The sequence below is a fragment of the Lynx rufus genome, unplaced genomic scaffold (assembly GCF_022079265.1).
Source record: "Lynx rufus isolate CCGP_SWC_20201006 ecotype Redwood Valley unplaced genomic scaffold, mLynRuf1.p SCAF_43, whole genome shotgun sequence".
NCBI classification, from domain to species: domain Eukaryota; kingdom Metazoa; phylum Chordata; class Mammalia; order Carnivora; family Felidae; genus Lynx; species Lynx rufus.
This window is the reverse complement of record NW_025814860.1, coordinates 1,370,188-1,397,284: the sequence shown is the minus strand read 5'-3', so window position 1 is coordinate 1,397,284 and position 27,097 is coordinate 1,370,188. Positions and strand designations below refer to the sequence as shown.

General features: G+C 62.2%; 1 protein-coding gene across 1 annotated transcript in view; it reads right to left on the bottom strand.

The window, feature by feature from the left end:
* Positions 1–27,097, bottom strand: part of LMF1 (lipase maturation factor 1) — an 88,080-nt gene that overhangs the window by 11,157 nt on the left and 49,826 nt on the right. Inside the window, exons 5-6 of the mRNA XM_047097961.1 lie at positions 12,528–12,593; positions 1,757–1,924 (exon numbers count right to left, since the gene is read on the bottom strand). Coding sequence (XP_046953917.1) covers positions 1,757–1,924; positions 12,528–12,593 — 234 coding nt within the window. The remainder of the gene's footprint in view (positions 1–1,756; positions 1,925–12,527; positions 12,594–27,097) is intronic.

Sequence of the window (27,097 nt, the reverse complement as noted above, 5' to 3'; positions counted from 1 at the left end):
CACCGAAGCCCTGGAGGCCGGAGCGGAGCCTGGCGGCCGTGGCAGCGAAACAGGGAGGAAATTCAGACTTTTCAGTCCGTGCAAAGAAGCCACGTGCGTAACTCAGAGAGAAATAATGGAACAACAAAAATAGTTCAAGAAGGCTGAAAGGAACAAAAGGAAACCCAAAGACGCAAAAACAAGTCCAAAAACACCAGTTGAGATACGTGCACTTGTGACTTGAGAGCGTGTCTTGCCTCCGCTCGGGAAGAAACCTCTCTGCTGTGACCAATGGCCCAATTCCCAGGAAAACGTTTGCTGCTAAATCTGCCTTCGGGACAAATGCAAACCCGGCCTGTCCAGCAGCCCCCCCAGGTGCCGCCTCTGCCCCGTGGCCGCCTGCCCTCGCGGAGCCGCGTGGGGGGCGGAAGCGCCGTGAGCGGGGCCCGGACGGGCCGCCACTGGCGACGGACGTCATTCCCTGCGGCCACGCCAGATGCACACGGATACCGGCAAGTTATTCCCAGGGACGTGTCGAAGTACACGTGTGGCAGAGCCGCGTTCACCGAGGATGTGAGACTGGCTCAGCGTTCGCGGCCTTCGTGCGACTCCCCGTGTTACAGCTTACGGGAGGGGAGGCCCTCTCCCAGCTGCTGGACAAAAAACCGCTTGCTGAAATTCAGCATCCACTCGGGACCCGTAAAACCCAGAACAAAAGCAGCCGGAGCGCGTACTGCCTCAAGGGGTGAGCGAGCAGAGGGACAGGCGAGCAGAGGGACAGGCGACGAGCGCAGGGGCAGTCGGACGTGGCCGATACGTGCAAGTCAGCGCTGTGTCTGCACCCCAGCAGCAGAGAGCAACACGACTGAGAAAACTTGTGCCGACAGGATCAACTCGAGTGATGCGTCCGGCAGGAAGCCACCCCGGTGGGTATGAGACACTCTGCTGTGGACGACCCGCACCGCAGGCGCCGGAAGGCAGGGCCTTCGTGAAGGTGGCGGCTCTTGCCGTCGGATCCCACTCCCCCCGTCGGATCCTCACCCACCAGAACGGCCAACGGAAAGACCGACCGGAGCAGAGTTGGCAAGGAGGCGGGACGAGCGGGCTCACGTGCCGGAGGGAGAGGAGAGGACGCGTCCCGCGTGACGTCGCACCCCCCTGGGACACGGACTCCCATTTGTCTGTGACGGTGAAAACCTGGAAACACCCCGGATGGTACAGCTGCAGGACGTCCGCACCGTGGGACACACTCAGTAACCGAGGGAGCACAGCCCAAAGCACACCGCCACCACGGCGGACCCCAGGGTCTGGAGCAGGACGGCCAGGCCCCGCGCCCCTCCGTCTGGATAGGTGTTCCCAGGAGCACTCTCACGTGGCACACACACGGGACCGGTCGTTGTCCGCGAGGACAATAAATACGACGTAGGAATTGGAAGTCCCCACAGTGTTTTTCCTGGGGATCGACAGGTAGATGCCCACGTTTAGGGAAAGGAGAGGCCCCGGATGGTCAGCGCCCCAGGGGAGGCAGGTGGTGGAGCCCCTGCCCACCGCGGAGGGGCCCCGGAGCCGGGGGTTGAGAACAGCTGTCCGCGTGGAAGTAGACCACCACCAGCCCTTTCCTTGGAGACCCGACGTGCAGCTCGCACGTGAAAGGAACCCCATAGAAGGCACCACGGAGGGCTTCCCGGTCGCACGTCCTGGGCCACGTGCCTCGTTCCCCCAGCAGAGCCCGCGATCTCGGGGACAGTTACAGGGGTGACGTCGGCCGTGGGCTCACCTGGAACAGGATCTGTAAGGCCCCGTGGAGGATGCACAGCCGCCGTCCAAGGAAGATGAAGAAAGGCACCACGAGCTCCAGGAAGTGGTTGCTGAGCGTCTCAAAGCGGTGGGCCCACCAGGGGGACTGGTGCAGGAGGTAGGCCATGGGGTTGGGCACCGGCTGCGTCTGGGGAACAGAAGCAGGCCCGTCAGCCAAGTCTGGAGCTCTGCCCACAGGGGACCCCTGCCCACGCAGCACCCACCGGCGGGCCCAGAAGCACAAGGGGGTTTTTAGGGGAGGGAGAGGTCTGGGAACATCCTGGCCGGCAAGGGCACAGGGGAGGCCGGTCCTGTGGCCCTTTCTCCAGCGGCTCACGTGCTGGCGGGGGGGGGCGGCGGTACTGAGGACCAGCGACTGCTCAGGGTGTGCATCGCCATCCCCTGCCTGGTCTCCTGTAGCTTCTGACGCTGACCCATCGTGGTGCCCTGACGGTCCTGGTGACCTAGGAGCTCAGGTCTGTCCTGGCCAAAGGGACGGGGCACCGGGGGAGCCCATGTTTCGGGCCAGCGCTCGCACACGGGAGGTTTCTGCTCCGAGGCTGCCGGGGGTGGGCGTTCCGGCCCTGTGTGTGTTCCCGGGAATGGCCTCCGCACACGTGTGAGGGGGGCGGGTGTGCACATCCCACGAGGCCTGTGTGTTGACTCAGCCGCGGTGCTGGCCGCCCCAGGGCCCGGCTCACAGGCCCTGCGCCCCTGACCTCAGGGGCCCCGTCTTCCCTCAGACCCCTGGCAGGAGAGGAGGCTGGGAGCAGGCCACGCGGAAGGCTGTGTGCCCTCCTCACACACCCGCCCAAGCTCCACAGGTTCGAACACCAACCGGAGCCCTCGGATTCCAGGAAGGGTGTGTGGCCCACGATGGAGCGGGTGTGGGGGAGCCCGGCCCAGGCGAGGAGCCTTGCTCCTTCCCTTGCTGCCGCTGGGCGTGCGCAGGCCGTGTGCCAACACTCTCTCTCTCTCTCTCTCTCTCTCGAAGATTCGCGCTTACACTCCCTGCACGCACACCTCACACGAGGACGTCACCATCAGAGGGGGAGGCTGGGGCCAAAGGGACAGACGGACGAGAGCGGCGGGGCCGTTGCAGTTCCAGCTTTGAAACTCTGAAGATGCTTCTGACACTAAAGGACTTACTCGTCACAGGTGATTTAGGCCAGAGGAGGAAGTATTCGTCCGTAGCTGCTGCCGGGACCCCGCGCCCACCTGCTCCCCAGTCACGAGGTGCCCTGGCGTGGCACCTGTGTGGTGTGGACACCAGTTCCTGTCCCTCTGTCTGTCGTGAGTGGGCAGAGGTGGGGACTGCTGGTCCAAGGACGCCGGCCGCATGCTGCCCTGGACACGCAGGGTGGCGGGATGGGATGAGAGGCCGCGGGAGTGGGTCACGAACACAGCGGCCCTCGGCCGCCCCGCCCCCTGGCTCAGGCTGGGGGCAGCTCCTGGCCGGACAACTGCCGGGGAAGGGCCACCGTCCCATCTGGGAACACTTTTCTTGCTTTCCATTGGACACACTTTCTGGCTCAGAGAAAAGTCGGTAGAATAGGAAAGAGACGCCCTGAACGGCACTCTTCCCCACCTCGTGTGCTTGGCCCCCTCAGTGCTTGAGCGTGAAGGGTGAGCTGTCTCGGTCACAACCAGGGACGGTTGACTCAGGTTCCTCCTGTTGCCCGGCAGGATGTGTTTAACAAAAGGCGACCCAGCCCCCAGACTCTCTAGACCCTCGTGTGAATCTTAGACACAGACTAGCGCATCTGCAGGGTGTCCCTCACGGTAGATGTGGGGCTTGCACTTCGGGCAGGAGGCCGAGGAGGGGACGGGCCTGTCCCCGGGGGCCTGAGGGGACCATGTGCCTTAGCATGGCCGTTTCCACCTGGACCCGGTTAGGGGGTGTCGGCCGCGCCGTGCCCAGCACTTTGGGGCCGTGGAGTTCCCCACCCCCGCCTGCATTCCAGCATCCTTTGCGGGTTCTTGCCAGAATCCGTGGCTCTCTTGGCCTCTGAGCCATGACTTCTGGGTCCGCCGTTCCTCCTCATTGGTCAGTTGGTGTTCCACCGCAAGGGAGACCTGTCTCTCCGGCCCAGCTGCCTGTGCTGTGCGGGCACGCGGGTCCTTCGCCGTCACTTACTGCAGAGACGCTCCTTACCTTCTGGCCCTGAAGACGCTGCCGCCCCTGGTTCAGGTACGTTCCCTTCGATGGGAGCCCGGCCTGGGCACGCGTGTCACGGGCTCTGGGCCCTTCGGTGGGCCCAGCGGGAAAACCGAGTGTGGCTCCGTCCACACCCGTCTAGCTCACAGCTCTGCGTCTATGCGTGTTCCGAGCAGACGTCTGCAGCCTGGGGCAGCACCCCGCGGGCCTCTCCCCGTCTGTCCCAGGGGCTCTCAGCACGTGACACGTGTTCCCACCTGTGAACAAGAAGGGCGCACCTGCCCGCACGGCCTCGGGGCCTTGTTTCTTTCTCCAGGTCCCCCGGCCCTCAACCCCGGGTGCGGCCGACTCGGACCCTCCGTGGCCCAGACACGCGGTGGCAGGCGTGTGGGTGGGGCTCCCTGGGCCCCTGAGCGAGTACAGCACGTGTGCCCAGGATGCGCCTTCCTCTTCACGATCATCTGGGGTTTACGGCCCACGGGGCCCCGCGGACAGGCCGCCCCCGGCCCCTTGTCCTTCACAGTGGACCGTCCAGCACTGAGCAACAAGCACAAGGAAGTCTCTTCTGCTGGGCCCTTCCAGACAAGCCTCGCTCACGGCCTCCAGCTGGTGACAGGACACGGAGACGTGTTTCTACTTGGCCTTCAGAGAGGTCAGTCCTTCAGAAGTCACCGCACCAGGGGGTCACATCTGCTTCTCCGGAGGTGTGGGCCCTCCTGCGATCTGCAGAGGTCCCGGCGACAGCTGTCCGCCTTCTGGGACCCCCTGCTCCTGGGGAGATGGGGGAGAGAGGCCAAGTTCCTCACGGAGTCATGCTGCAGGGAGAGGCGCTGAGCGTCTCATCTGTTCCTTCCCTCGACGTGCAGGTGGGAGTGAGACCGAGGCGCGGGCGGTGGTCGCTAAAGTGTTTCCCAGCAGAAACAAACTGTCTGGGTCGGGGGTGAGGCTGGCCAGCCCCCCAAGGCCCCGCCTCCAGGCCCTGCAGCGGCCAGGCCACCGTCAGCCGCCCAAGGCAGGCTCATTGTGTTCCTGGCAGGGGGCGCCCAGGGCGGGGCTGCCCCCAGTTGGGGCGCCACGTTCTTTGCCAGTTTTCATTTCTTGAACTTCGTGTTTGTCTCTGGTTGGGGCAGATTTCTGGGAACCGCATCTCTGGGACAAGGGACTGTTTCCTGGGGTTTTGTGAGTAATTGCGTGTTCTCAGCAGAGGTCAGGCAAGACTCGTCTTCTCGGGAGGGCTGAGCTTGGGGCCTCCCCAGCTGGCAGCCCACCGACGCCACCTCTGGGTCATGCCCGCGGCAGCGGGAGCCTCGACAGGACAGTGGTCAGGGACCCTGTTGGGGTTTTGAGAAGGTTGTGACCTAAATTTGTAATAAACTTGGACAGCTGTTGCCTATTCCCGTTCCTTCGAGTTTCTGTGACCTTACTTATCGAGAAGCAGAGACACACGCTCAGTAGAATCATCTGCCGCTTGGCGCGGCAGGGGGCAGCGGGTTGGTGGGGGGACGGGGCCCCAAGTCTGCAGGTGTGAGCCACAGAGTGGGCCCCGTGCCCTCCACCTGGCTTCTCTGCCACACAGAAATGAGAACAAGTACTGTGACGGGTGTCCGACACCTCCCACGACAAGTCCTTGAGAGGATGGCTCCGTTTCCCAAGGCCCCACACCGCTGGCCTAAGGCTCACGCTCCTCCCGTGGGTGGCTGTGTCTGGGCCTAGGGGCTGGGAGGGTCCCGAGGTCTCCCTTCTGCAAGGCGGAGACAGAGTTTTATTTTTGTTTGCACTGATGCTGGAAAAGACCACTATGTCATAAAATCCGGTTGTAAACCCTGGAGGTGGCTGGAACGTCGCACCCCATAAAGTAGTGGCAGGAGGGCCTGCTGTGCTCACCACCGCAGCCGCAGCTCGTTAGAGAATCGTGGCCGAGTGTCCTGAGCTCGGCCCAGCTTGCGGGCCGGGGGATGGTCAGCCGGGGGACCCGTGGGTCATTTTACAGCTGGGTCCCTTAAAAAGATAAATTTTTTTTAACGTATATTCATTTTTGAGAGAATGAGAGTGCACGTGGCAGAGGGGCGGAGAGAGAGGGAGACGCAGAATCCGAAGCAGCTCCGGGCTCCGAGCTGTCAGCACAGAGCCTGATGCGGGGCTCGAACCCACGAACTGTGAGGTCCTGACCTGAGCCGGAGTCGGACGTCCAACCGACTGAGCCACCCAGGTGCCCCCCAAAAAGACACTTTTAAAAAGGAAAAACGTGAGGACAACACGAAGGGTGATGAAAAAACAGTTTCAGGATTTGGGGAAAGCGACGTTCCTTCCTGTCGGTTCCAACGCCCTCCTCTCCAGGCCCTCAGTGAGAAGCGTGAGGACAGAAACGGCTTTTTCAGCCCTTTTCCCATTTTAGGGACTACGAATTATGTGCGTGAGGTTTTAATGAGAAGAGGAACGTGCGTAATCCTTGTCTCAAGAACAAGTTTTGAAAACCCTCGAGCTGCACGTACTCTGGTTCAACAGAAAACCCCGGTCGCACCATCACTGCCAACCCGGGACGCGTGCGGCTCGCGAGCCCGGGAGGTGAGGTGTCCGCCCCGCGGTCTCAAGTTTGCATCTGTTTGCGGGGTGGAGGTGTGTCCCCTGGGGACACGGAGGCGTCTCCCTGTGGGCGCCTCCCTGGTGGCGGGGAATGGACGTCGCTCGCGCCTGTCAGGAGATGGTCTCGGTGACACCGGGAGATGTACCGTGTTCTCTCACACAGCTGGCGGCTGGCCTGCTGCGGGCCCCGACGTCAGGGCTGAAGGCTCCGTCCCTGGTGACGCTAAGGCGGACACGGGTGCCACGTGTGTGCTCATCTTGGGAGCTCAGACCCCCTGAGGCCGCCTCTGCTTCCCGCCCCGATGACGGGGGCGGAGAAGGAAACAAAGCGAGCTGCGCACACGGGTCCGGGACCGTCCTGGCACCGGGTAGAAGAGCACGAGACACCGGGGGTGGCTGTGGCGGCTCCGCAAGAGCTGGGGGCTTTCATCCCGCCCGAGCCCGGGTCCCAGCAAGAGGGCGCTGGAGCCACGTCCCTCAAGGACCGGAACAAGTCTGTCGAAGACGTCTTTCGCCGACAAGGGGGAGAGAGGCCTTCGGATCAAGAGCCCCGCGGCAGCAAACCCGCACCACGGGGTGTGAGGGGCGGCCGCCCGGTGGAGGGAAAGCAGGTGGTGATCGGAGGGGAGCCCTGGAGATGCTGAGGGCTCGGACAGCCACACGAGGCTGTCTTTCCGATATAACGTGCGATCTCTAAAGGCCGATTTGACTGGACAACAGTAACGACGTGGCCCGTGGCTCCTGTAACAGGACGCGTGCGACAGCAGCAGCGGGAGGCTCGGGGAGAGAGCGAGCGCGTCACTGTCCCGGTCCTAGCTGTGACGTACGACAGACTCCCACGGCAAGCCCTCAAATTACCACGGAAACAGAAACAAAACGATTGTAGCTAATGAGCTGAGAAAAGAGCTGGAAAGGGGTTGTAAGAAACATCCAAGAAATCCAGAGGAAGCAGAAAAAGACACAAGAAGATGTAAAGGACAGCTGGGCGGAACAGCAAACCAGCAGCAGCCACGAGACCGCCGCGCTCGGGGACGGTGACGAACACACAACCGGAAGGCAGTCTGACCAGGTGGTGCAACAGGGCCCAACGCCACACACTTCTCACGCGAGGACGCACGTGGGCTGACAATCACAGCGTGGAAGATGCAGGCCGCGCGAACGCCGCTGGCCGGGGGAGCATCGGACCGGCCTACGAGGGAGGGTCATTTCTTCCGGCCCACGTGTCCGCAAGTCCACGATTGTGGTTTCACGGTTCAGCTCCTCTCTCAATACTTGACGGGACAAGTAGACAAAACACGGGGACACAGGGGACGAAACCCCTACTATCCAGCTGGATTTCACGAGCACTCAGCGAATACGGGACAGACACTCCTGCTTTAGGCTCATACGGAACATTCACGAAGATGGTATTCTGGGCCACAAAACAAGTCTGAATACATTTGAAAAGATTGAAATCACATAATATATGATCTCTGACAATAACAAACGGAACTAGAAATCAGTAACAAGGACACTTGCAAAGTTCTCACCTACGCGGGAACTCGGTTATACTAACTGGCCTCACAGAGTTGACACTCCAGTATGCGTGTCACTGATCTGATGAAAACCTTGGGGTTGTTACCAGCTTCAACTTGGGAAGACAGGGTCAAGCCTCGAGGCGCACACGGGTCAGAAGCAGCCCCGAGGGCACGCGGCATGGGTCTATACGAAGAAGGCGCAGCCATGACCTTCGCTGACCCTAAGGCTGCACCCCTGCCTCTCACGGACTTGGTCTGGCAGAGCTCGCCCTTTGGGTGCCCCCAGGGCGTGGGCCACCACAAGCACCCAGCCAGGCGGTGTTCCCCTCCTGTCCCCAGTACGCACAAAATACACTTCCTTCCTGTGAAATCAGGAATGCTGCGGGGGGACAAAGCCTCGACTCCCAACCCACGGGAGCTAACTCAGCCCCCACTTCCATCATGTTAACATTTGTAGCTTTCACAGTAATGTCAGTCTGGAGTCTGGTTCCTTCCAGATTTACGGACCCCTGTATTTAAGGGCGTTTGGTGACCCCCATCAAATTATGGTATGAACAGCTGGTAACCCAGGTCCCCAGGTGGCAGTTACAGACAGGACCCACTGGCCCGAGACCCAAACAGAAGTCTCCTATGCTGGGGCCGGTGTGCGATGCAGGAGGAAGGTCCTGCTGTGCTTGGTGGGGGCGTTGGTAGAGCGGCCCCAGCTGTGCCCTCGGCTGTACCCGAGGCCGACGGGCACAGCCAGAAAGGGCGTGTGGGCCGTGAAAGACGCTGGTCACCGCTCGGCGGGCCGGCATTCACACGCGCAGATGACCGAAGCTCGCCCAGGGAGGGAGGACACGATGCCCAGGGTTTAGTGAGCAGCCCCCCATGACACCGCCCAGCCCCGGGAGGACGCCTGGCTGCCTGGGAGGGGCCGGAGGCTCCCACCGGCACTGCTGTCCATCCCTGGGGCCCAGCCTGCCTCAGTCACCCCTGAGAGCATCCTGGCATGGCCGAGGTCACTGGCACCCGGGAAGGAGCACCTGGTGTGGACCCGGGAGGCCGAGAGCCAAGAATGACCGTAAATAAACATTAAAAAAAATTAAAAAATTAAAAAAAAGTCTCCTGGGTGGCTCAGTCGGTTAAGTGTCCGACTTCAGCTTGTCATGATCTCACGGTCCGTGAATTCGAGCCCCGCGTCGGGCTCTGTGCTGACAGCTCGGAGCCTGGAGCCTGCTGGGGATTGTGTGTCTCCCTCTCTCTCTGCCCCTCCCCCACTCACACTCTGTCTCTCTCCTTCGCTCAAAAATAAACAAACAAACAGACAAACAAAAGCTGGCTTAGGCTCAGGGAGCAGCGGGCAGGCAGTCCCCGCTGGGCTGGGCTGGTGCTCGGGGCCCCGGGGCCCCGGGAGCGAACACCGACGAGGCAGTGCTCTTGTGGACGGCCTCACGCGCACTCGGAGGGGTAGAGGCCGGGGGGCCCCCGCGTGGCACGGACCCGCCTCCTGAAGGGTCTGCTCAGGCATCGAGGCTCTGAGGCGGACCCCGCAGATGCCCTCAAGCCAGCCGTCCCGCCCAGGCGTGGAAGTCGCGCCTGGAAGCACAGTGGACGTGACAGGCCCCTCGGACGCGCCAGGGACCGTAGGACCTCACAGTCGCGGGAGCCGCACGTGATTTGTGTCCCAGGCGGAAAGTCACCTCTGCATGAAGGACTTTAGAACGAAACCGGTGCCGGCATCTACCAACTGCCTCCCGCGGCCTGAGGTGGGGCACAGATCCGACCCCAGAAGCGCTGCAGGTGGAACCTGGCGGGTGGCTGCTCAGAGACCACACCGCACGCCCGTCCCCGCAGCTGCGGGCAGGGGCCCGCTCAGGCGTGCGCACGTCCAGGGTACGTCCGGGAACTAAAGCATCGTAAAGGTTACGAGTTCAGATCCCGACTCGTTTGTTCTGGGCAGAGAGGTCACGGGGGGCCACTACCTGAAGTCGTGCTGCTCCGCGTGGGGTGCCACCGTACCTCGCGGCCACCCCGACAGGGAACAGAGGTGTCGGCAGATAGACAGCATCTTCCTTTCCTCCCTCGCTGAGCGCCTGGCAGGGAGGCCATCCCGGGGCCTTTCTCGTGGACGGTTTCACCGTGTAAGAGCCCGTGAGCGCGGGGGCCAGGGCCCCGGGTACCTTCTGAGGGACGGCTGGCTTTGCCGTGGCTGCTCAGGGCCACCGTGAGACCCGCAGGGACCGTGGCTCACCCTGGAAGCGTCCATGGAGGTCACCCGCTCTTTCCTCTACCGAGGCTGATGACACACACGCAGGGGCCCTGCCTGGGCCCTCCTGTGCTCTGAGTCCACCAGGAGCTGCGCCCAGGTCACGGGAGGACGTAGACGGGACACCGCGGGCCGAGGCTGTGGTGTCGGGTGCGGGCCTCTCCTGTCGGCGCTTGGGGCTGGCAGGAGGTCTGCCGACCACCCACCCCCCGCCCCCGCTGGCCTCCGGCTCACTGCCCGGTCTGGGGAGGCAGAGGCTCAGCCCCCATGCTGACGGCACTCCAGGTTCTTGTCTTAGCCGGAGGCCCCTCCCTCCCCTTCACCTGCGTGCCTGTCCCCCCACCCCTGCCGGTTCCCTGGCTGTCCCCTGAGGGTCCCTCCTGTGAGCCTCCCGCCAGCAGCGCCGTGACAGTGAACGAGCTGCCCTCTCTCATCCCACTGCCACCTGCCACCGACTGGGGAGTCCAGGTCACCGAGGACAGGCCGTGTGGCCCCCATCCTTGCTCCAGGCACACAGACAACCTGACGGGGCTCTGCGGGCGGCAGATAGCACGAGGGGTCCCAGCCCCCCCCCCCCCGACCTGTGTCGGGTGCCCTCACTCCACCTAGCTTCCAGAGCGTGGGGGAACACGATCCACTAGGCAAAAGCTTCTCCTAGACAGTGGGGATGCTTCTGTCCCTGCAAGAGACCTGACCTGGGGGCACAGGCTCCCGGTCTGCGACAGCGGCACTGCAACCAGGGCCCCAGGGCAGCCGCTCCCTTACACCCTGGATTCCACTACGATCGCTGAGCCAAGACTTGGCCTGTCCTAGAAGACGGACTCCCAGCGGCCTTGGCCTCACACCGACATCACGGCTGGCTGGCCCCTTCCTCAAGACGTGGGTCACACGCCCCCGGTCTGCCCAGACCCCTTGCGGGGCCGGAGACATGCAGGAACTCTGCCTCCCTGCACCTGCCTCCAGCCCTTCTGAGGATGCACGAGGCTGGGACACCTCGCCCACCCCGCGTGCAGGCTCGTCCGGCCCCTCCCTGCTGGCCGAGGTTCCTGCTGACATAGAGACTGGAGTCCCGGGTCCCGCCTCCACTCTGGTCAAGACCTGCGGGCACGCGACGGCAGGTGGTGCCGCGGGGACTCTGGCACATGCCACCTGTTCCTCCTGCTCTGACTCCCTTCCTCTGCACACAGCGGGCAGTCGCGGGGACGCGGCCGGACTGGCTGGGTGGCCCCAGGGGTCCTGGCTCAGCCCAAGGGGCCCCACGCCGCCTCCCTCCTCAGAGCCAGGAACATTTACTGTCTGGAACTTTGTGGCAAGGTGGCTGCAGGACCCAGGGATGGACCCGTGGGCCCGTGGGCAGGAGGGGAGGGGAGTCTGTGGCGCATGTGCCCCGAGGACGGTCTCCTACCCCCATGAAATGCGGCACACGTGGGGACGTCCCTGCCCCGGGCTGGTTGACAGGGGACGCGAAGCCGAACGTGCCTGGGACTCAGAGTCGGCATCTACTCAACACGTCAGGACTGAAAACCCCCAAGGGGCGGAGGGCTGCAAGCAAGCGCCTCGTAAGAAGGGCAGAGCACGTTGCCTTTCCCGTACTGGAGCCGCAAGCCGGGAGCGGGAAACGCGGAAGGAAATGTCCCGACAGGCGCGCGCCAGGAGTGTCACCAAGAGGGACGTGGCACCCGGGAGGGCTTCTCTGTGCACACACACCGAATGCTCTCGGGCTAATTCATTCATGGGCCAGTGCGGTCCCCGCCCCCCACAAACATGAGCGGTCAGAAGGGACACGAACGTCCAGAAGGGCTTGGACCTGGGTGGGGTTCCAGGGAGGGGTGGGGAACGGGGTGTGGGAGCCTTGGAAACGTGGGCACAGTGGGACTGGGGCCTGCCCCCACGTCCGTCTGCCACGGCTGGGGGGCAGGGCGCACAGTGGAGCACCTCCCAGCCTGGGGTGGCGCGGGGCCAGCCCACCTGCCCGGAGAGGGTGCCCGGGCAGGACCGTGGACAGCGGTGGAGGGACCGGTGCCCAAGGGACCGCCGGGCCCGCAGCCACGGGCACCGGAGCCCCGTCCTCCGGGACGGAGCCCTCCCCACGTGCTGGGGCACTGCAAGCCACCTCGTGACCTACCCATCACCCCCCACCCCTCCCGAGAAAAAAAGCAGGAGGGGGCAGCCCTGTGAGCCGAGCCGTGGCCTCCAAGAGGCCGCCCCTGTGGCACGGCGGGCGGGTCCCCTGTGTGGGGCTCACCTCATAGTGGAAGTCCATGCAAGTGAGGTCCCGCCAGCACCGGTCCCCCCGGATCTTGATGAGGCCCTGCCAAGACAAGACAGAAGGACGTGAGCCGCTCCCGACGACACGCGAACCCGCCACGGTGGGGCCGCCCAAAGGAAGCTTTGAGGGACAGAACTTCTCTCACACCTGAAACACGGACCAGAGAAGACATGAACGAAGCTGTACGAAAGGCCCGCTTGGGGCTTTTCTGTGACTAAGTCCCGTGTTAACGTGTAGAAAACACCGGCTTCCTCCTACAAAGGCAGTTCCTTCTGTGCTTCATGCAAGACTCAGCTCTCCTTTGCTTTTTTTAGATTTTTTATTTTTTAAGTAATCTCTACACCCAACATGGGGCTTGAACTCCAACCCAGAGATCAAAAGGCCCAGGCTCCTCCAACTGAGCCGGCCAGGCACCCTGAAAACAGGTTTTCTGAGCATGACTGCAGGAACGCGGTTGGGAGGCTTTAAAAACGGACGGGTTGGAAAAGCCACAGGCCCCGGATCTGCATACGCTTCTATGGACGCAGAGGAAGCTGGGCAGGAGGGGACGTCCCCACCGCCCCCACGAACAGCAGGTCTGAAGCGTGCCCAGGGAGCGGCTCAGCTGCCGGGCACGCAGGGGAGAGGCCGTGCAGGGAGGGCTGCCCGTCTGCAGCCTCGGGGACCACAGCGGCTCGTCTGTCGGTCGGATGCCTCCAGCCCCGCTTTCTCTTGGGAACTCGCAGCTCCCTGCGGTCCCTTCCTAGGAGGGGGCTGTCCGCTGCCGGCCCTGGAGACCCCGCTTGGGTCCCAGAGATTCTGCTGCGACGTCTCTTACATAACAGCTCGGTTAGAAGGGGAGAAGCCGCACCGACAGAAAGCGGGCGTGGGTTGCGGCTCCGCTTTCCCTCGTGACCGTGGTTTTTACAGCTGCAACAGTTCTGGGCCGAGTCCTACCAGCTTCACCCTCCCGCCTACCTCCCTTCCACCCGCCCGCCCGCCTTCCCACCCGCGTAGTCAGCACATAGAACTCAACAGGTCAAGCCTGGCGCAGAAGAGGCCTTCTCTGGCTGCGGTGGGGCAGGCACGTGGAGGGTGCCGAGAAGAGAACCCGGGCCCTGGAGCAGGAAGGTGGGCGGCCCTGGAGAGGCCGGGACAAGCCGCAGGAGGAGTGAGGGGCAGAAATGCCAGGCAGCGGTGTGAGGGAACCCGGGCCGGCAGGTCTGGAGCTGAGCAGACCGGGAAAGGCTGTGTTCGGGAACTCCCAGGGTCCCCTTGGCCTTGGGGTCATTCAGGTTCGGGTGGGGACGGAGTGGGCCAGAGAGGGACACGATATCGGTGACGAGGGGCCTCCGCGGCTGTCCAGGCAGAAGGACCATCCGGGTTGGGATGTGTCTGGAACACGGAGCCCACAGGATGGGTGCGGCATGGGGAGCAGCCGAGACTTCGGGCTGGCGGGCGGCAAGGACACGGTAACACCCAAAGGAGCAGGGATGAGAGGCGACACGGGAGTCCCAGCGACACGGGGTGGCCCTTCAGGCTTCCTGACAGACCGAGTTAGCATTGCTCCTGCCGTGCACGCGGGCTTGGTTTACAGATGGTCAGCTTGCACATCTGTCCCCAAGGGCTCCTAGCGCTCTGCTGTCCTAAGCCCCGACCCACTGCCGTCTCTGATGGGGTGCTGGGCTGGGGGGGGGAGGTCGCGCACACACCCGGCCCTCGGCCACCCTGGCAACCCAGCCTCTCGGCGGCACCTTCCACCCACGTGGAGATGAGCTCTAGGCACCCGGGTGTGCTATTTGAAGACCGGAGTCCCCATCTTTTGGAAACTAGTTTTGCTTAGGTCACACAAATGCCAGAGACACACCCCCTGGGCAGAGCTCTGTGGCACATTTGTGTCCGCAGGAAAACCGAGTTCTGAGAAGTCCCGCGCGCCTGCTGGCCAGACCCGAACGAGCCTGTCCCGGTGACGCGGACGGCCACGAGCTCCCGGGGATCGCGTGCCTGCCGCGGGGCAGGAGAGCAGCCGCCGTCACGCGACAGCCCCGTGAGCACAGCTCTGCTCCCCGCACCCCTTGGAATCCAAGAGCGGGTCTCTTTGGAGATTCAAACCAGGCAAAGAAGAAAAAAACAAAATAATTAAAATGTCATTCAAATTCTAAGTTGATATGAGACACTTAAAAATCTGAAACATTCTTCCGGGAGCAGAGAATAATTATATTCCTCCTCATCCGCTGACTTCTCCCTATAGTGCAGATGTCAGATTTTCCACGGATTTTTTCCTTCCTGAGTGAGCGTCAAAGGAACAAAGACTTCTGTCAGCCTTTTTCAGCCCCAAATTAATTCTGGGGGAAAAAAAAAAAAGGCTCAGACAAGCCAGTGCCAGGCCAGATCCAAAGAGAGCCGAGTGACCCACAGCCGTCCACCCTTGCTCTCCAGGGAAGGGAGAGTGCAAGGCACAAGAACATTCCGGGCTCGCTCTCTGGAGTCAGGAGGAGGCAGGGGCACGGGGGGAGGCACCCGGGATGCAGATGGGCCTCTCCGGACGGTCACGGGCCTGAGAACGTGCTTCTGAACCCCCCGTCTGGAGAGGCCAGGTGCAAGGCCTTCCCACAGGAAGGACATGGGCTTCTCCATGCTGCGGCCTTCACTCCTACCCGAGGGCCAGAAGGGGCTCCCGGGCCTGAGCTGCACCCGGGCAGTGGGCCGCCTCCTCCAGGGGGCGCCCACACCCGGGGAGCCCTCTGCGGCAGCCTCATCCTGCGCGCACACGGCACCCCACTCTCTCACCGACGGGTCGCTGCCTCCACCTGCACACGCAGGGGCCACGCCGGCTCCTTCCCTCGGGAGAGGCCTCGGTGACCCTGGGGCCACCCATACTAACGAGGTTGCGGGTTCGGGAGGAGGCACTGCCCCTCCCGAGAGCAGCCTGGTGGTCTGGGATGCCACTCGGGCTTCCCGCCACCCCTCTCCTCTGGGGGCGGAGCTGGGCCCGCAGGACCCCGTGTGCCCCTCAGCAGGCGAGGTGGGGGGAATCTGTGTGTCTCAGGTGCGTTTGGGGTTCACAGTCATGTGCCCCCTACGTGGTGCCGGGGGCTCAGGCACACGGCGGGGCCTCTCGGGACTGCCCCGTCTCCACGCCCGCAGGGCCCCGCCAGCACCCTCCAAGACCAAGGGACAGTTACACAGAGACCACCTGCTGAATCCAGTGAGCTGGCGCTGGCCTGAAACCCGGGGGTGGGGGACTAACGCTGCTTTCCCTCCGCCCTGCCCCCTGGGCCCGAGAGGTCTTGGAGAACGGCCGGGCCTCCGTGTGGGGTCCTCCTGCGGCAGGCTGTGTGACGGGCTGCACAGGACGCAAGGGAACACCACGGGCCCCGTGAGCTGTAGGACTCGATGCCCGTTAGGCCCTGGGTCGTTTGGAGGCGAGCGTCTGGAGATGGAGGCAGAGGGGGGCCGAGGGGCCAGGCTCAGGGACACGAGCTGGGGCTGAAGCTGGGACCAGAGGTCAGAATACCGCAGAAAGCACTTTCCAGAAACCCCCACGGCGCCTCTTGAGCCGGAGTCTGAGGTCTGGCCCCCTAGGCGCTCTTGGGAAGGACAGTGCAGCCTCACGGGAAAACCCCTTCCTCCGCCCGCATTAATTCGCTGGAGCAGGTGGGAATAACCGCTCTCCTTTCCGAGCGGGGATCCCAGGACTCGGTGTCGAGGAACTGGCGACATCGGCCTGGGCTCGGCCGTCATGGGGTGGCGCGCTGCACCCCATTTAATTACATTTGACGCAGTCTTACTGGAGGCCTCTGACTCCAAGGAGGGCCAGACTTCAAAGTCTCTGTCCTCCCCCAGCTCAGAAGCTCCCTGCTCCGACCTCCCCCCCCCCACCCACTTGGAGGTCTGGATGATTCCAGTTTGCTCCCTCAGGGCAGCCACTGGCCTGGTGGGGGGTGGGGGGGGAGGGGGGGAGAGAAGCAATCCAAATGCAAATGGAGGAGCTACCCAGTTGTGGCCTCCTCGCAGCCGAGAACGTTCCCTCCCACAGAAGTGACGGAGCCTCCGGAGGAAGAGGCCCAGGTGCGGTTGGGACACGGAGGCGGCAGGCGGCTCGGCTCCGGAGGAGATCGAGACACGTGTGCTCCGCGTGCTCACGGGAAGCTACTGTCCCCCTGCCAGCGAGTGTCACAGCCGCGCACAGGTCTGGACGTGGAGAGCGGCCCCTGCTTGCTCCCGACCCCGCGCCCCACACGTGGCTTCCGTGGACGAGTCTGGGGGCCGCCCTCGCTCTCTGCGGCGGGGGTCCCCTAGGGCCGGGGGTGGCTGCGCGGTTACGCTGCACTCGCTCATCGTCCCCGGGTGTGCGGAGTGTATCGGGGCCGCATCTCGCCGCAGGGGCCGTGTGTAAAACCCCACGATACCCTCAAGTCAGAGGGTGGAAGCTACGACTTACATGGAACGAAACACATCCGAAGTCTCAAGTTCAGCGTGTTCTGACGATTGCACACAATGAGGTACCCCCACCCCAAATAGCAAGCGGATGTCCATCCTGGAGAACGTTCTCTGTGACCCTTTCCAAGCTGGTCCGGGCCCCGCCCGCCTGGACGGAACGGCGGCCAGCGCCGGCTCGGCCTCCCCGGGATCTCACCCCCGCGGACTTACCAGGCTGTGCTCCGCGCGTTGTGGGGTTTATCCGTGTTGCCGCCTTTGGAGCGGGCTCCCTTTTACGGCGGAGCGTGGCCCCTCATAGGAGCGCACCGCCGTTGACCCCTGTTGACGGACCCTGGGTTGTTCCCGGGTCTGGCCGTTCTGAACAGGGCTGACCTGCGGCGTGCGGGCGTGTGCGGCCTCCGTGTGGACGCAGGTCGTCCCCTGTCCCGGCACGGCGCAGGAGAGGAAGGCTGGCTCGCCGGGGCAGGTGCGCGTCTCGCCGGGTGGGACCTGCTAACGGCTGTGCCACGAGGCTGCATCCCTGACCCGAAGTAGCGGGCAGTGCGGGGGGCGCTCCGGGCCCCGCTTCCCGGGCTCCCGGCCCTTCTCAGATCTGCTTCCTCCCAGTGTGTTCGAGCCGCGTGCCTGCGTTTCTCCCGTGGTTTGAGTATTCTGTGGGTTAATTGTTGCTTGGGCCTGTACACGCTGCAGATATTTTTCCTAGTCTTAGCTTACCTATTCGTTTTCTTCGTGTGGTTTTGCCGATGGAGGTTTCTCATATCAGTCAAGTACATTTAGCAAAAAAGTTTTTTCAATGGTTACTGTTTTTTTGTGCCATCGGAGCAGTCTATGCCTTCCCCAAGATAACTGTGTTATCTTCGGAAAGCTTTGTTTTCCTGGCTTTTATGTTTGCAAAACAAATTCTGTGGTTGCCCCAGGGAGTGACTGGGTTGGAAATCGGTCGACTGCACCTGTGCGGGCACGTTCCCGAGAGGTACTCCTCCGTGTGCCCTTCTAGGAACTTGCCAGTGTCGCTCTTAAATTTAGGTCCGTGGTCCACCTCAAAGTAGGGTCTGGTGCAAACGAAATCCTGTCCAAGCTCATTTTCGTTCCTCTGCAGATTTCCCGTGACTTCGGCACCTTTTGTAAAGAGGGGCTTTCCTTTTTCCATTGACTTGACTCCGTACCCTGGCTGAATATCAGCCGAATAGGGGAGATGTGGTCCATTTCTGGACCCTCTTCACTGGGTCCACTTTTCTAGCTTAGACAACACCACGCTTCAGTTTCAAAGTAAGCTGTAAAATCAGGAAGCAGGTGTCCCAGCTTTGTTTTTCTTTTTCAAGATTCTCTTTATTTACATATAAAACTTACAATCAGCATGTTAACCTCTCCAGAAAGCCCAGTGGGACCTTGACAGGAAATGCCCTGAATCTGCACACACATTCGGGTGAAGCAGTCTTCCGACCTGTGAGCGCGGGTCCAAGCGCACGTCACCCGCCACGGACACCCTGCACCTGCCACACACACGTCTTAGGCATCTTCCATCGGGTTTGTGACCACGTATTGGAGGTTTGCTTGATGCAGCTGTAGACGGTATTTTCACAACTTGCTTTTCTAACGGTCTCTTCCTAGTACGCGGAATACGACTTGGGCTTCGCACGGACCTTGCTTCCCGCGTCCTCACTGAGTTCACGTGTTCATTTTGCTAGTCGGTTTTTAGATTCCACTGGGTTTTCAGCCCGTTGAATCAAGGGGTGTGAACAACACCTTCCTTTCTTTTCTTCCACTCTTTATGCCTTTTCTTTTTCCTGTCTTCCTGCACCAAGACTTCCAACGTGACGCTGAGAGCGGCGGCGAGAAGAGACGCTAGCTGGGTGTGAAGGCTCCCGTTCCTCTCGAGCAAGGACCGCTGGCTCGGTCTCAGACGCTGTCCCCCCAGGACGTCCCCCCGCTGCCACGAGCCAGTGTCAGTTTGTGTCGCGTGCTTTTCTCACAGCTGCTGCTTTACGCTGTTACTGTAGGGAACCGTGTCCGTTGATTTTCAAATGTTAAACCACCCCGCGTTCCTGAGAGAAACCAGGCGTTGTCATTGCCAGAATCAAACTGACGGGTGTTTTGCTAAGGGTTTCTGGGTCTTTGCTCCTGGGGGTACTGGTCTCTTTTGTTCCTTTCTGTGATATCCTCATCAGGCTTTGTTTCGTTGTTTCAGTCATGTAAAACAACCTGGGAAGTGTCCCCCCCCCTGCTTTCCAAGAGAGCCTGCCATCGTTTCTTCCTGAAGCGTCTGGTAGATTCCACCAGGGAAGCCATCTGGGTCCGCGCTTTTCTCCCTGGAACGGGTTCTGGTGACGCATTCCGTGTATTTAATAGACACAGAGCCGTTTAGGTCTCCCGTCCCCCTCAGCTTTGGGAAGCTGCATTTGGGAAGGAACGCGTCCGTTCTGTTCCGTCTACGCTGTCGAGTTCATCCCAGGTGACTCGTACTGCGTCTGAGCAAAGCGTCTTCTCACAGTACGGATGATCGCAGCCTGGCCGTGGCCCCCGGGTCTGCCAAAGTGACCTGAAAAATGCAGGACCACAGGCCTCGCTCTGGTGGCTAACATACGGCTTTTTCTCTTGTGTTAACAGGATAGCAGGGCAGTGTGCCCACGACGAGCACCGGAAGGGTCCCGCCTCGGGTGCCACAGCTGCTGTGAGACACAGCCACGAGTGGGAGCACCCAGCGTGAGAGGCACCGGTGCTCGGTCGTCAGGCACCTGCTGAGGACGGCCTGTGGGAAACACGCTGGCATCTCTCTCCTTCAGGTCCCTGGGGGGTCACCTGCACGTACAGAACAGCAAAGTTCGTGCCTTGCCAGCCTCTGAGAGGTGCCTGGGGGCTCCGGCGCCCGGCCTCCCCTCCTGCCGCACCCTGCGCTCGGCGAACCTGCCAACGACCCGCGCCGGCCACCGCAGAGACACGGCTCCCGATGAAAGTGGCTTGTTTCGGCTGCATTTGGTCAGTAAGAAGTGGGGAAGTTTTTTATGAAACTCCCACGAGGTGAACCAGTAATGAAAGAATTTAGCACATGGTGTCGGAGGAACTACGGAAAGAATACGTGGAAAAATTAAAGGTGCGCTGACAAAACGAGAGCCAAGAGAAGCAGCCGCATCCCGGCAGTGAAATCTAACGGTCATCAGACCGACTCCTGACCCCCGCGGCCCGGCGTGCACACGCTCCTCCTCGTGGGCCAGCGACCACACCGCTCACGTCACGGCAGGTTCTCACGGAGGAGGGGCCTCCCGCACGCGCAGGGAGGCCGGCGGGGGGGGGGGGGGGTAGGGAGGTAGGCAAAGGAGATGCTTTCGGTTGTCCGGTCGTCCAGGCCGAGGCCAAGCGTGTGCCTCCCCCTGGTGCCGTCCAGCGCGAAGAGTCCCCGGCGGCAGGGATTCTGCCCCGGCTCCCAGAACTCGGGGCACCCGAGACCTCGGGCTTCGGCCTGGCGCAGGCCGTCCGGCCGGCCCAGGACCGATCAGGACAGCTGTGGCGCCAAGGCCTGTGGAGAAGCCACCGTGTGGTCCGACTCGGGGAGCGGAAGCTCCAGGAGCAAAGGGCTCAGGCTTCGGTGACAGGCAGCGTCTCCAGGACGAACCCGGCCAGCGCCGACTCGGCCACAGACACACGTACCTGTGTCTGTCTTTACAGAAGTTGAGATTTGAGAACAAAGTGAAAATTTTTTAAAGCATGATGAAAGGCAACCTATTAAACACTGACTCAGACACCCACGCCGTTTGCCATTTTCTGCAGATGGAAAGCCTCTCCCCACTAATGTGTTTGGAATCTGTGCCTTTAAAGCCGAAGACTGAGTTGAAACCTGGGAGAAGGGCTCCTGACTCTTGCAGAGAAGCACCGGGTGGGCCTGTGCCACTCCAGCGGGAGGGTACACCCGCGCCTCTGCCCCAAGGGAGGGAGTCCGACGGGGTGGTCGCGCCACGTGGCCGCCCGCCGTCCCCGCAGCTGGCGCGGGGAGCCTGGCCAGGAGGCTGCGTCGCGCGGCTCTAGCTCAGGCCGCAGATCCGGCCAGGCTGACCATCTTTCCAGGGCTCGCGGGCACGCGGTCTTCTCTGCTGCGCGACGGAGAAGCCCCAGGAAAACCTGCCAGCGTGCCGGTCTCCAGCCCTGCCCACAGAGATAGCTGTCTGTGCGACACAGGGGCCGATCGGCCACCTCCCTGGAGGCCCCCGGCGGCTTGCCTCGTCGGGTTTAAAAAAATGATTTACATCCAGGCCCGAAGCGTGTGGCCAAGGAGCTTTGTGCACGGGCACGCCTGGGTGCCTCCCCCGCCAGCATGGGGGACCCTTCCCCGGCCCCCCACGTTCCAGTATGCCCCCCCAGTCAGTCCCCACCCCGGATCCTGGCCACACGCTGGCCCCACCGGTTCCGGAAGCCCCCGCACGAGGAGCCTGACGCGCCGTCTGCGAGGTCACAGGGTCTGCTGCGTGTCGGGACTCGTGCCCCTGTTGTGCCGGGTGCCTCCATTCCGGGGACTTAGCTCGGTTGGTCCCCATCTTCTTGCCGATGGACCGTGGTTGGTCTCCAGCTCCTGGTGCCGGGGGAGGGTTTTGGGGAGTGCATTCCCAGGCATCCTGAGGACAGAAGCATGACGGGGTGGAGTAGGTTAACTTTGTAGGTAACTGCGTCGCGCCTTCCGTGAACTGCACACCATTTCTCACGACCGCAGGAGAGCACCACAGGCCAGTCCCTCTCTGGTTCACTCCCCTGCCGTGAAGGGCCGGTGCCGTGTCCTCCCCAGGCCCTCCCCGCAGCCGCATTTAGACTGAGGAAGTAATTAAGTGTCCGTGGGGCCATGGGGGCAGGGTCCTGAGCATACCGGACGAGCGCACCCATCAGAGACACCGGGGCTGCTGTCCCCCCGCACCCCTATGAGGACACGGGAAGAGTCCTCACCGGGGATGGGAGGCGCTGGGACACCGCCGGCCTCATGCCGGGAGGAAGGAAGCACCGCTCAAGCCACTCGGTCTGCGGTGATTGGTGCGGCCCGAGCCAGGACGCTCGCTGCAGTGTGGTCCTGCCCTCTGTGGGTTCGGCAGGTCCTGTGGGCGCACACGCCATCCCATTGCGCGTGGACTGGCAGGCATTTCCCTAACGGCTGGGAAAGCTGGGCAGTTTTCAAGTGTTTGCAGGGGTATCTGCTGAAGCTTCCCCCTTTCACGCTGATCGTCGTGACCGCTGGGTTTCTTGCGTCCTTTACGGGCCCAGACACGGGCTCCCGTGCGGGGCAGAGGAATTGTGGGTGCCGTCTATCGCTCGTGTCTGTCGGGAAGAGAAGATTCTGATTCAAAAACATCCCGTTACCTTCAAGAAGTGTTGAGATTTCCACTTTCACGTTTGGAACCCGCCTCGAACGAATTCCCGCGCGCAGTGGCGGGCTGGGGCTCACGGCCTCTGTGGGTAACCAGACGCCCGAGCGCTGCACGTCAGAGAAGCACCTTGTCTTTCTTGGTGGCACCGACTCGGTCAGTTGTCCAAAGCGTGCGTCACGGTGATTTTGGTGTGGGGCTATTTCTGGATTCGCTGACCCTCCTAAGGGTTTGGCTGTCTGTCCTTGTGCCCCCACTGCCCGTCTCACCAACTGCGACTCCTGGGAAACCCTGGAACAAGGGTGTGCCTCTTAGGCGAGATTTTCTGGCTATTCTAGGTCCTTGGCGTTTCCAAACAAATCTAAGAATCGGTTCACCAACTTCTAGAAAGAAAATCCTTCTGGAATTACGTTTGGGTTGCACGGCATCTATAAATCGATCTGGGGAGAGCTGGACAGTTGAGCAGTGTTGAGGCTTCTGACTCACACAAGTGTGTCTGTCTCTTTAAGCCTTTCTCATTTCTCTCAGCAACGATGGTAGCTTTCAGAGAACAGTGTTAGACTTCTGTTAAAATTTCCCGAGTATTTTATGGTTTTGGAGGTTATTAATGACATATTTTACATTTTCTTTTTCTTTTCTTTTTTTCGGGGGGGGGAGGCAGGTAAAAAACAAACCACTGTATTTATTTAACGTATTCATAAAGGCTCAACCAGAGACTTCATTTAAAAAACAGAAACGAAACAAAAATGACACCACAGCTTAAGATACAGAGTCCTAGACAAAAACGAAAGAAAGGGCAGACGATCTAAGGAGAAGATAAAAAGAGAACACAAGGAGAGAGGCTACACAGTCCGGGTTCTTGGCGAGAGACCAGCTTCGAGCAGGTTTCTTGCAGACATGTCTTTTAAAAAAATTTTTTTTAATGTTTGTTTGCTTTTGGGAGACAGAGACAGAGTGGGGGAGGGACACAGAGAGAGGGACACACAGAATCCGAAGCAGGCTCCAGGCCCTGATCCGTCAGCACGGAGCCCGACGTGGGGGCTCGAACTCACAGACTGTGAGAGCAGGACCTGGGCCGGAGTCGGACGCTCAACGGACTGACCCAACCCGGGCGCCCCTCTTGCAGGTACTTCTTAAAGGCTGTGAGGTTTCTCCGGGCTATTCACACAGCGTGTGTGCTCAAAGGGCTATGGGTGCTGGATTCTCCTAGCAGGGTCTGGATGGACAGCAGGGTGGCCCTGATGTCACACACACAGACCACACATCCTTGACGGTGTCCAGGCAGATGTCACCGTGGGTGTCCACGTCTGGGTAGCGGCAGACCGTGAGGAACGCCCCCCGTGGGCGAGTCGTAGGCACTGGGGGGCTCTGGGGAGGGCTCGTACCTCAGGTTTTCACACGCTGTGCCCGCCGCTCCGGGGATGATTCCCACGCATGTGAAAAGGTTGATTCGGGGAAGGTAGAAGTTCCTTTGTCACCAGACCTTGTGGGGGTCACTGGCTCCTGCTGTGGCATCTTGCCCGCAGGGCTCCAGGCGACACCCCCACTGGGCCCGGCGCCTTCGCGGGTGGCTGGGTAGTGGTTCTGTGGGGCCCCCGGGGCGCCGCGGGCGGGGAGACAGGAGCTCGGACGGCACGACAGTGACGACCCCACAAATTCACTCCCTGTCGGCTTCTGCTGGCCTGATCCGTGTGCCCTGAGCGTGAATCCCACACCTGGCTAACTGCACACGCTGGTCCTGAGGACCTCGTGACCCCTCCACCGCGAAGACAGGTGCCTTCACTTCCTCCCTTCCCGCATTCGGGGCTTTTGTTGCTTTTCCTTGCTTTTCTGCGCGAGCTACAATCTTCAGTACGACACCAGGTAGACGGGATAAGTGGGTGCCCGGCACGCGCTCCGCCTCGCGCTCCGCCTCGGCAGACACGCGCGGTGTCCTCAGGTGAGCGCGGCATCGAGTGGGTGCCTCACGTATTGGGCGGAGGACACCTATTCTCAGGGCGCCAGAGATTCGTCGGCTGTGAATGAGTGTTTAATTCTCATGCTTCTCCTCCTATGTCAGTTAAGATGACCACGGCATTTGTCAACTTGCTTCTTACCTGGTCATTTGGTGAATTGCATCGGTTCGTTTACGTCCACTCGATATCCCGCGGAAAGCCCGTCTATCATGCGGCTCAGGCGCTGCTGGGTTCGTTCGCTAATAATTCAAGAGTGTTTCCCGGTGCCCTTGAACAGACTGCTATGTAATTTCCTTTTCTTGAAACGTCCTCGTCCTCACTGACCTCACAAAAATAAGCCCAGAAGGGGTTCCTCTGTGTCGCGGATGCGTGTGGACAGGATTCACTTCCTTCCCTAAACGTTTTACAGACTGATCAGTAAAGTCTCTTCTGGGCCTGGAGTTTTCTCAGTGGAAGGTGCTTCTTATTTGGTTTGATGATCTCAATTTATACAACTATCCGGACCGGGCACCGGGGCGGCCGCGTCAGTTAAGTGTCTGTCTGTCGGGATTAGATGGGAGCCACGCGCCTCTGCAGGTCGGCAGGGGCGCTGTGTCCTTCTCGGGGCTCCTTCTGGGCCCAGGTCCTCCTCTCTGTACCTCGCCCCTCGAATTCTAGCAGGATGCGGGCCGAGGGAACTCTGGGCCTCCCTCCGCCCGCCCCTGCCCCCTCGTAGACGGCCAGGCACCCGCCACGTGTCCCGCTGGCCCCCCGCCCCCGCTGTCTGCCGTCCAGCATGCGTCACGTGCCAGGCCTACTTTCCAGCTGTTCACAGGCAGAGCCGGCTCCACGCTGGGGAGGCCACGCTGACCCGCCTCGGGGGCCCAGGAGGCCCGGGGGCCGTGTGTGTGGGGAGGCCATGCTGAGCCCCCTCGGGGGGGGGGGGGGCGGTCACTGCCCAGCGCGCCGGGACCACAGCAGACGGCGGCCGGGGGGCTTCTGCGTCCGCGGCGCCGGTCGTGAGCAGGCGCAGGTCAGGCCGGGGCCGCACCTGCAGGCAGCTCAGTCCTCGGCGGGCCCGTGCGGCCCTCTCCCCGCGTAAGCGACAGGCGCTGTCCTTTCCCGGGCCTGCTCCCCGCTGCCGCTCTCCAGCCGAGGGGGAGGAGCGGCACCCAACACAGACGCAATCGAGTAATTACCCCTTTTAGCGCACCTGATGAGTTTTCACCCAGCTGGTGCGAACAGTCAATCAAAGTGCCACGAGAGGCGCCTGAGCGCTGTCAGGCTCCGTGGGCGCCCCTCCCCCGCCGCTCTCCTGCCTCGGGAGCCTGCGGTCCCAGGCCGGTCCCCGGTGAGGGACTCGAACAGCAGACACCTTGGATTTTCAAAAGTAGTTGAAGAAAAACTCCAAACCGAAGTCCCAGACGGACACGCAACCACGCCCGCCAATCACAGCAAATAACTTCCGTGTGTCAGGAGAAGGAGCCGCGGACGTCAGGCCCGCCGTCTGACCGCCGGACGAGGAGTCTTTGTGGCGGGGTCTGGCCACGCGCTCGCCCCGCACGCCAGCTCCCGGGACCTGCAGCGACGCGCACCGCCCGGGGTCGCGAGCCCTGCGGGCCACGTCGGGGCCACACGCGGGCCCCCGAGGCTCCCCTCGCTGGCAGCCTGGGTGCTGCTCACCAACCACGTCCACCTCCCACACTGCGGCTGCTTCTGGTGCCCCGCCCCCACCCGCCACACAGCCCCAGATGCGGCAGTAACCAGGCCGCGGACGGTCGTCACACGGGGATGAGGGGCTCGAATGCCCAGGAGGGCGTCTGAAGCGTGGGAGCGCGGGCTTCCGGCAGGAAGGACGGACCTGGGGCAGCCTGTCCTGCTCAGGGACCTCCGACTCCCAGTTAAAGGCTGGCGCCACTCAGGATTTGAGGCGACAGGGCACGAAGACGGGCTCCCACAGGCCAGACGGGTAATGGGGACGAAGGGCATCGAATTAACGCCAGCCACGGAGGGGCAGACCGGTGCCGGGAGGCGGGGAGGACATCTGACGACGACGCGGCAGCCACGGAACTCTATGGGACCCGGCCACAAAACACTCACCGATTGCACAGGGACGGAAAGCAGCCCCACAGAGATCCGGCAGGGCCTGCCCCAGTCAGGGATGGGACACACGGATGCTGTCCCAGGCTGAGAGCGACAAGGGCCTCCTGCCAGGGGCGCAGGGCACGCCAGACGGCCGGTGCCAGGGCGCGGGGGACAGGAGACGGCGGGCCGTCTGGACTGAAGGGGACGCGGGCAGAGCCACCGCTGTGTGCGGCAGAAGCGTGCTCTCTGTGAGCTCGTGCGCGCCCGCACCTGCGAAACCTCAAAGCAGACAGGTGGCTCAGCACACCCGGGGGCCGGGGCTCCCGACGTAAAGGAAGTCAGTGCTCCGGCATAAGCAGCAAGATCGTATCGGCGGAGAGTGAGAAGCCCAAGAGAGCGGACGCTAGTCAGGCCGAAAGGAACCAAGTCCCTCCTGACTGGAAGGTTCGGATGATGTTCCCGAGACACCTGAGGGGGACGGGAGGGGGAGTGGAAGCCGACGCGCCCCTGCACGGGCCCCGTGGGAGTCTGCGGCCGGGGAACCCTGGTCGCCAGGGCCCAGGAGGGCGCGAGCCGGGAGGACGCCAGGCGGGCAGCACGCGGGCCACGGCATCGACCGGCCACGCCGGAGCGAGGCGGCCGCCAGCACGCCTGGCTTTTGGGAGACGCTTCTCAGGGCCAACAAGCCAGGTGCCCACGGGAAGGACTCTGCACGGCTTCTCTGGGGTGACAGTCACAGGGGACTGTGTGTCCTTGACCCGCTGCC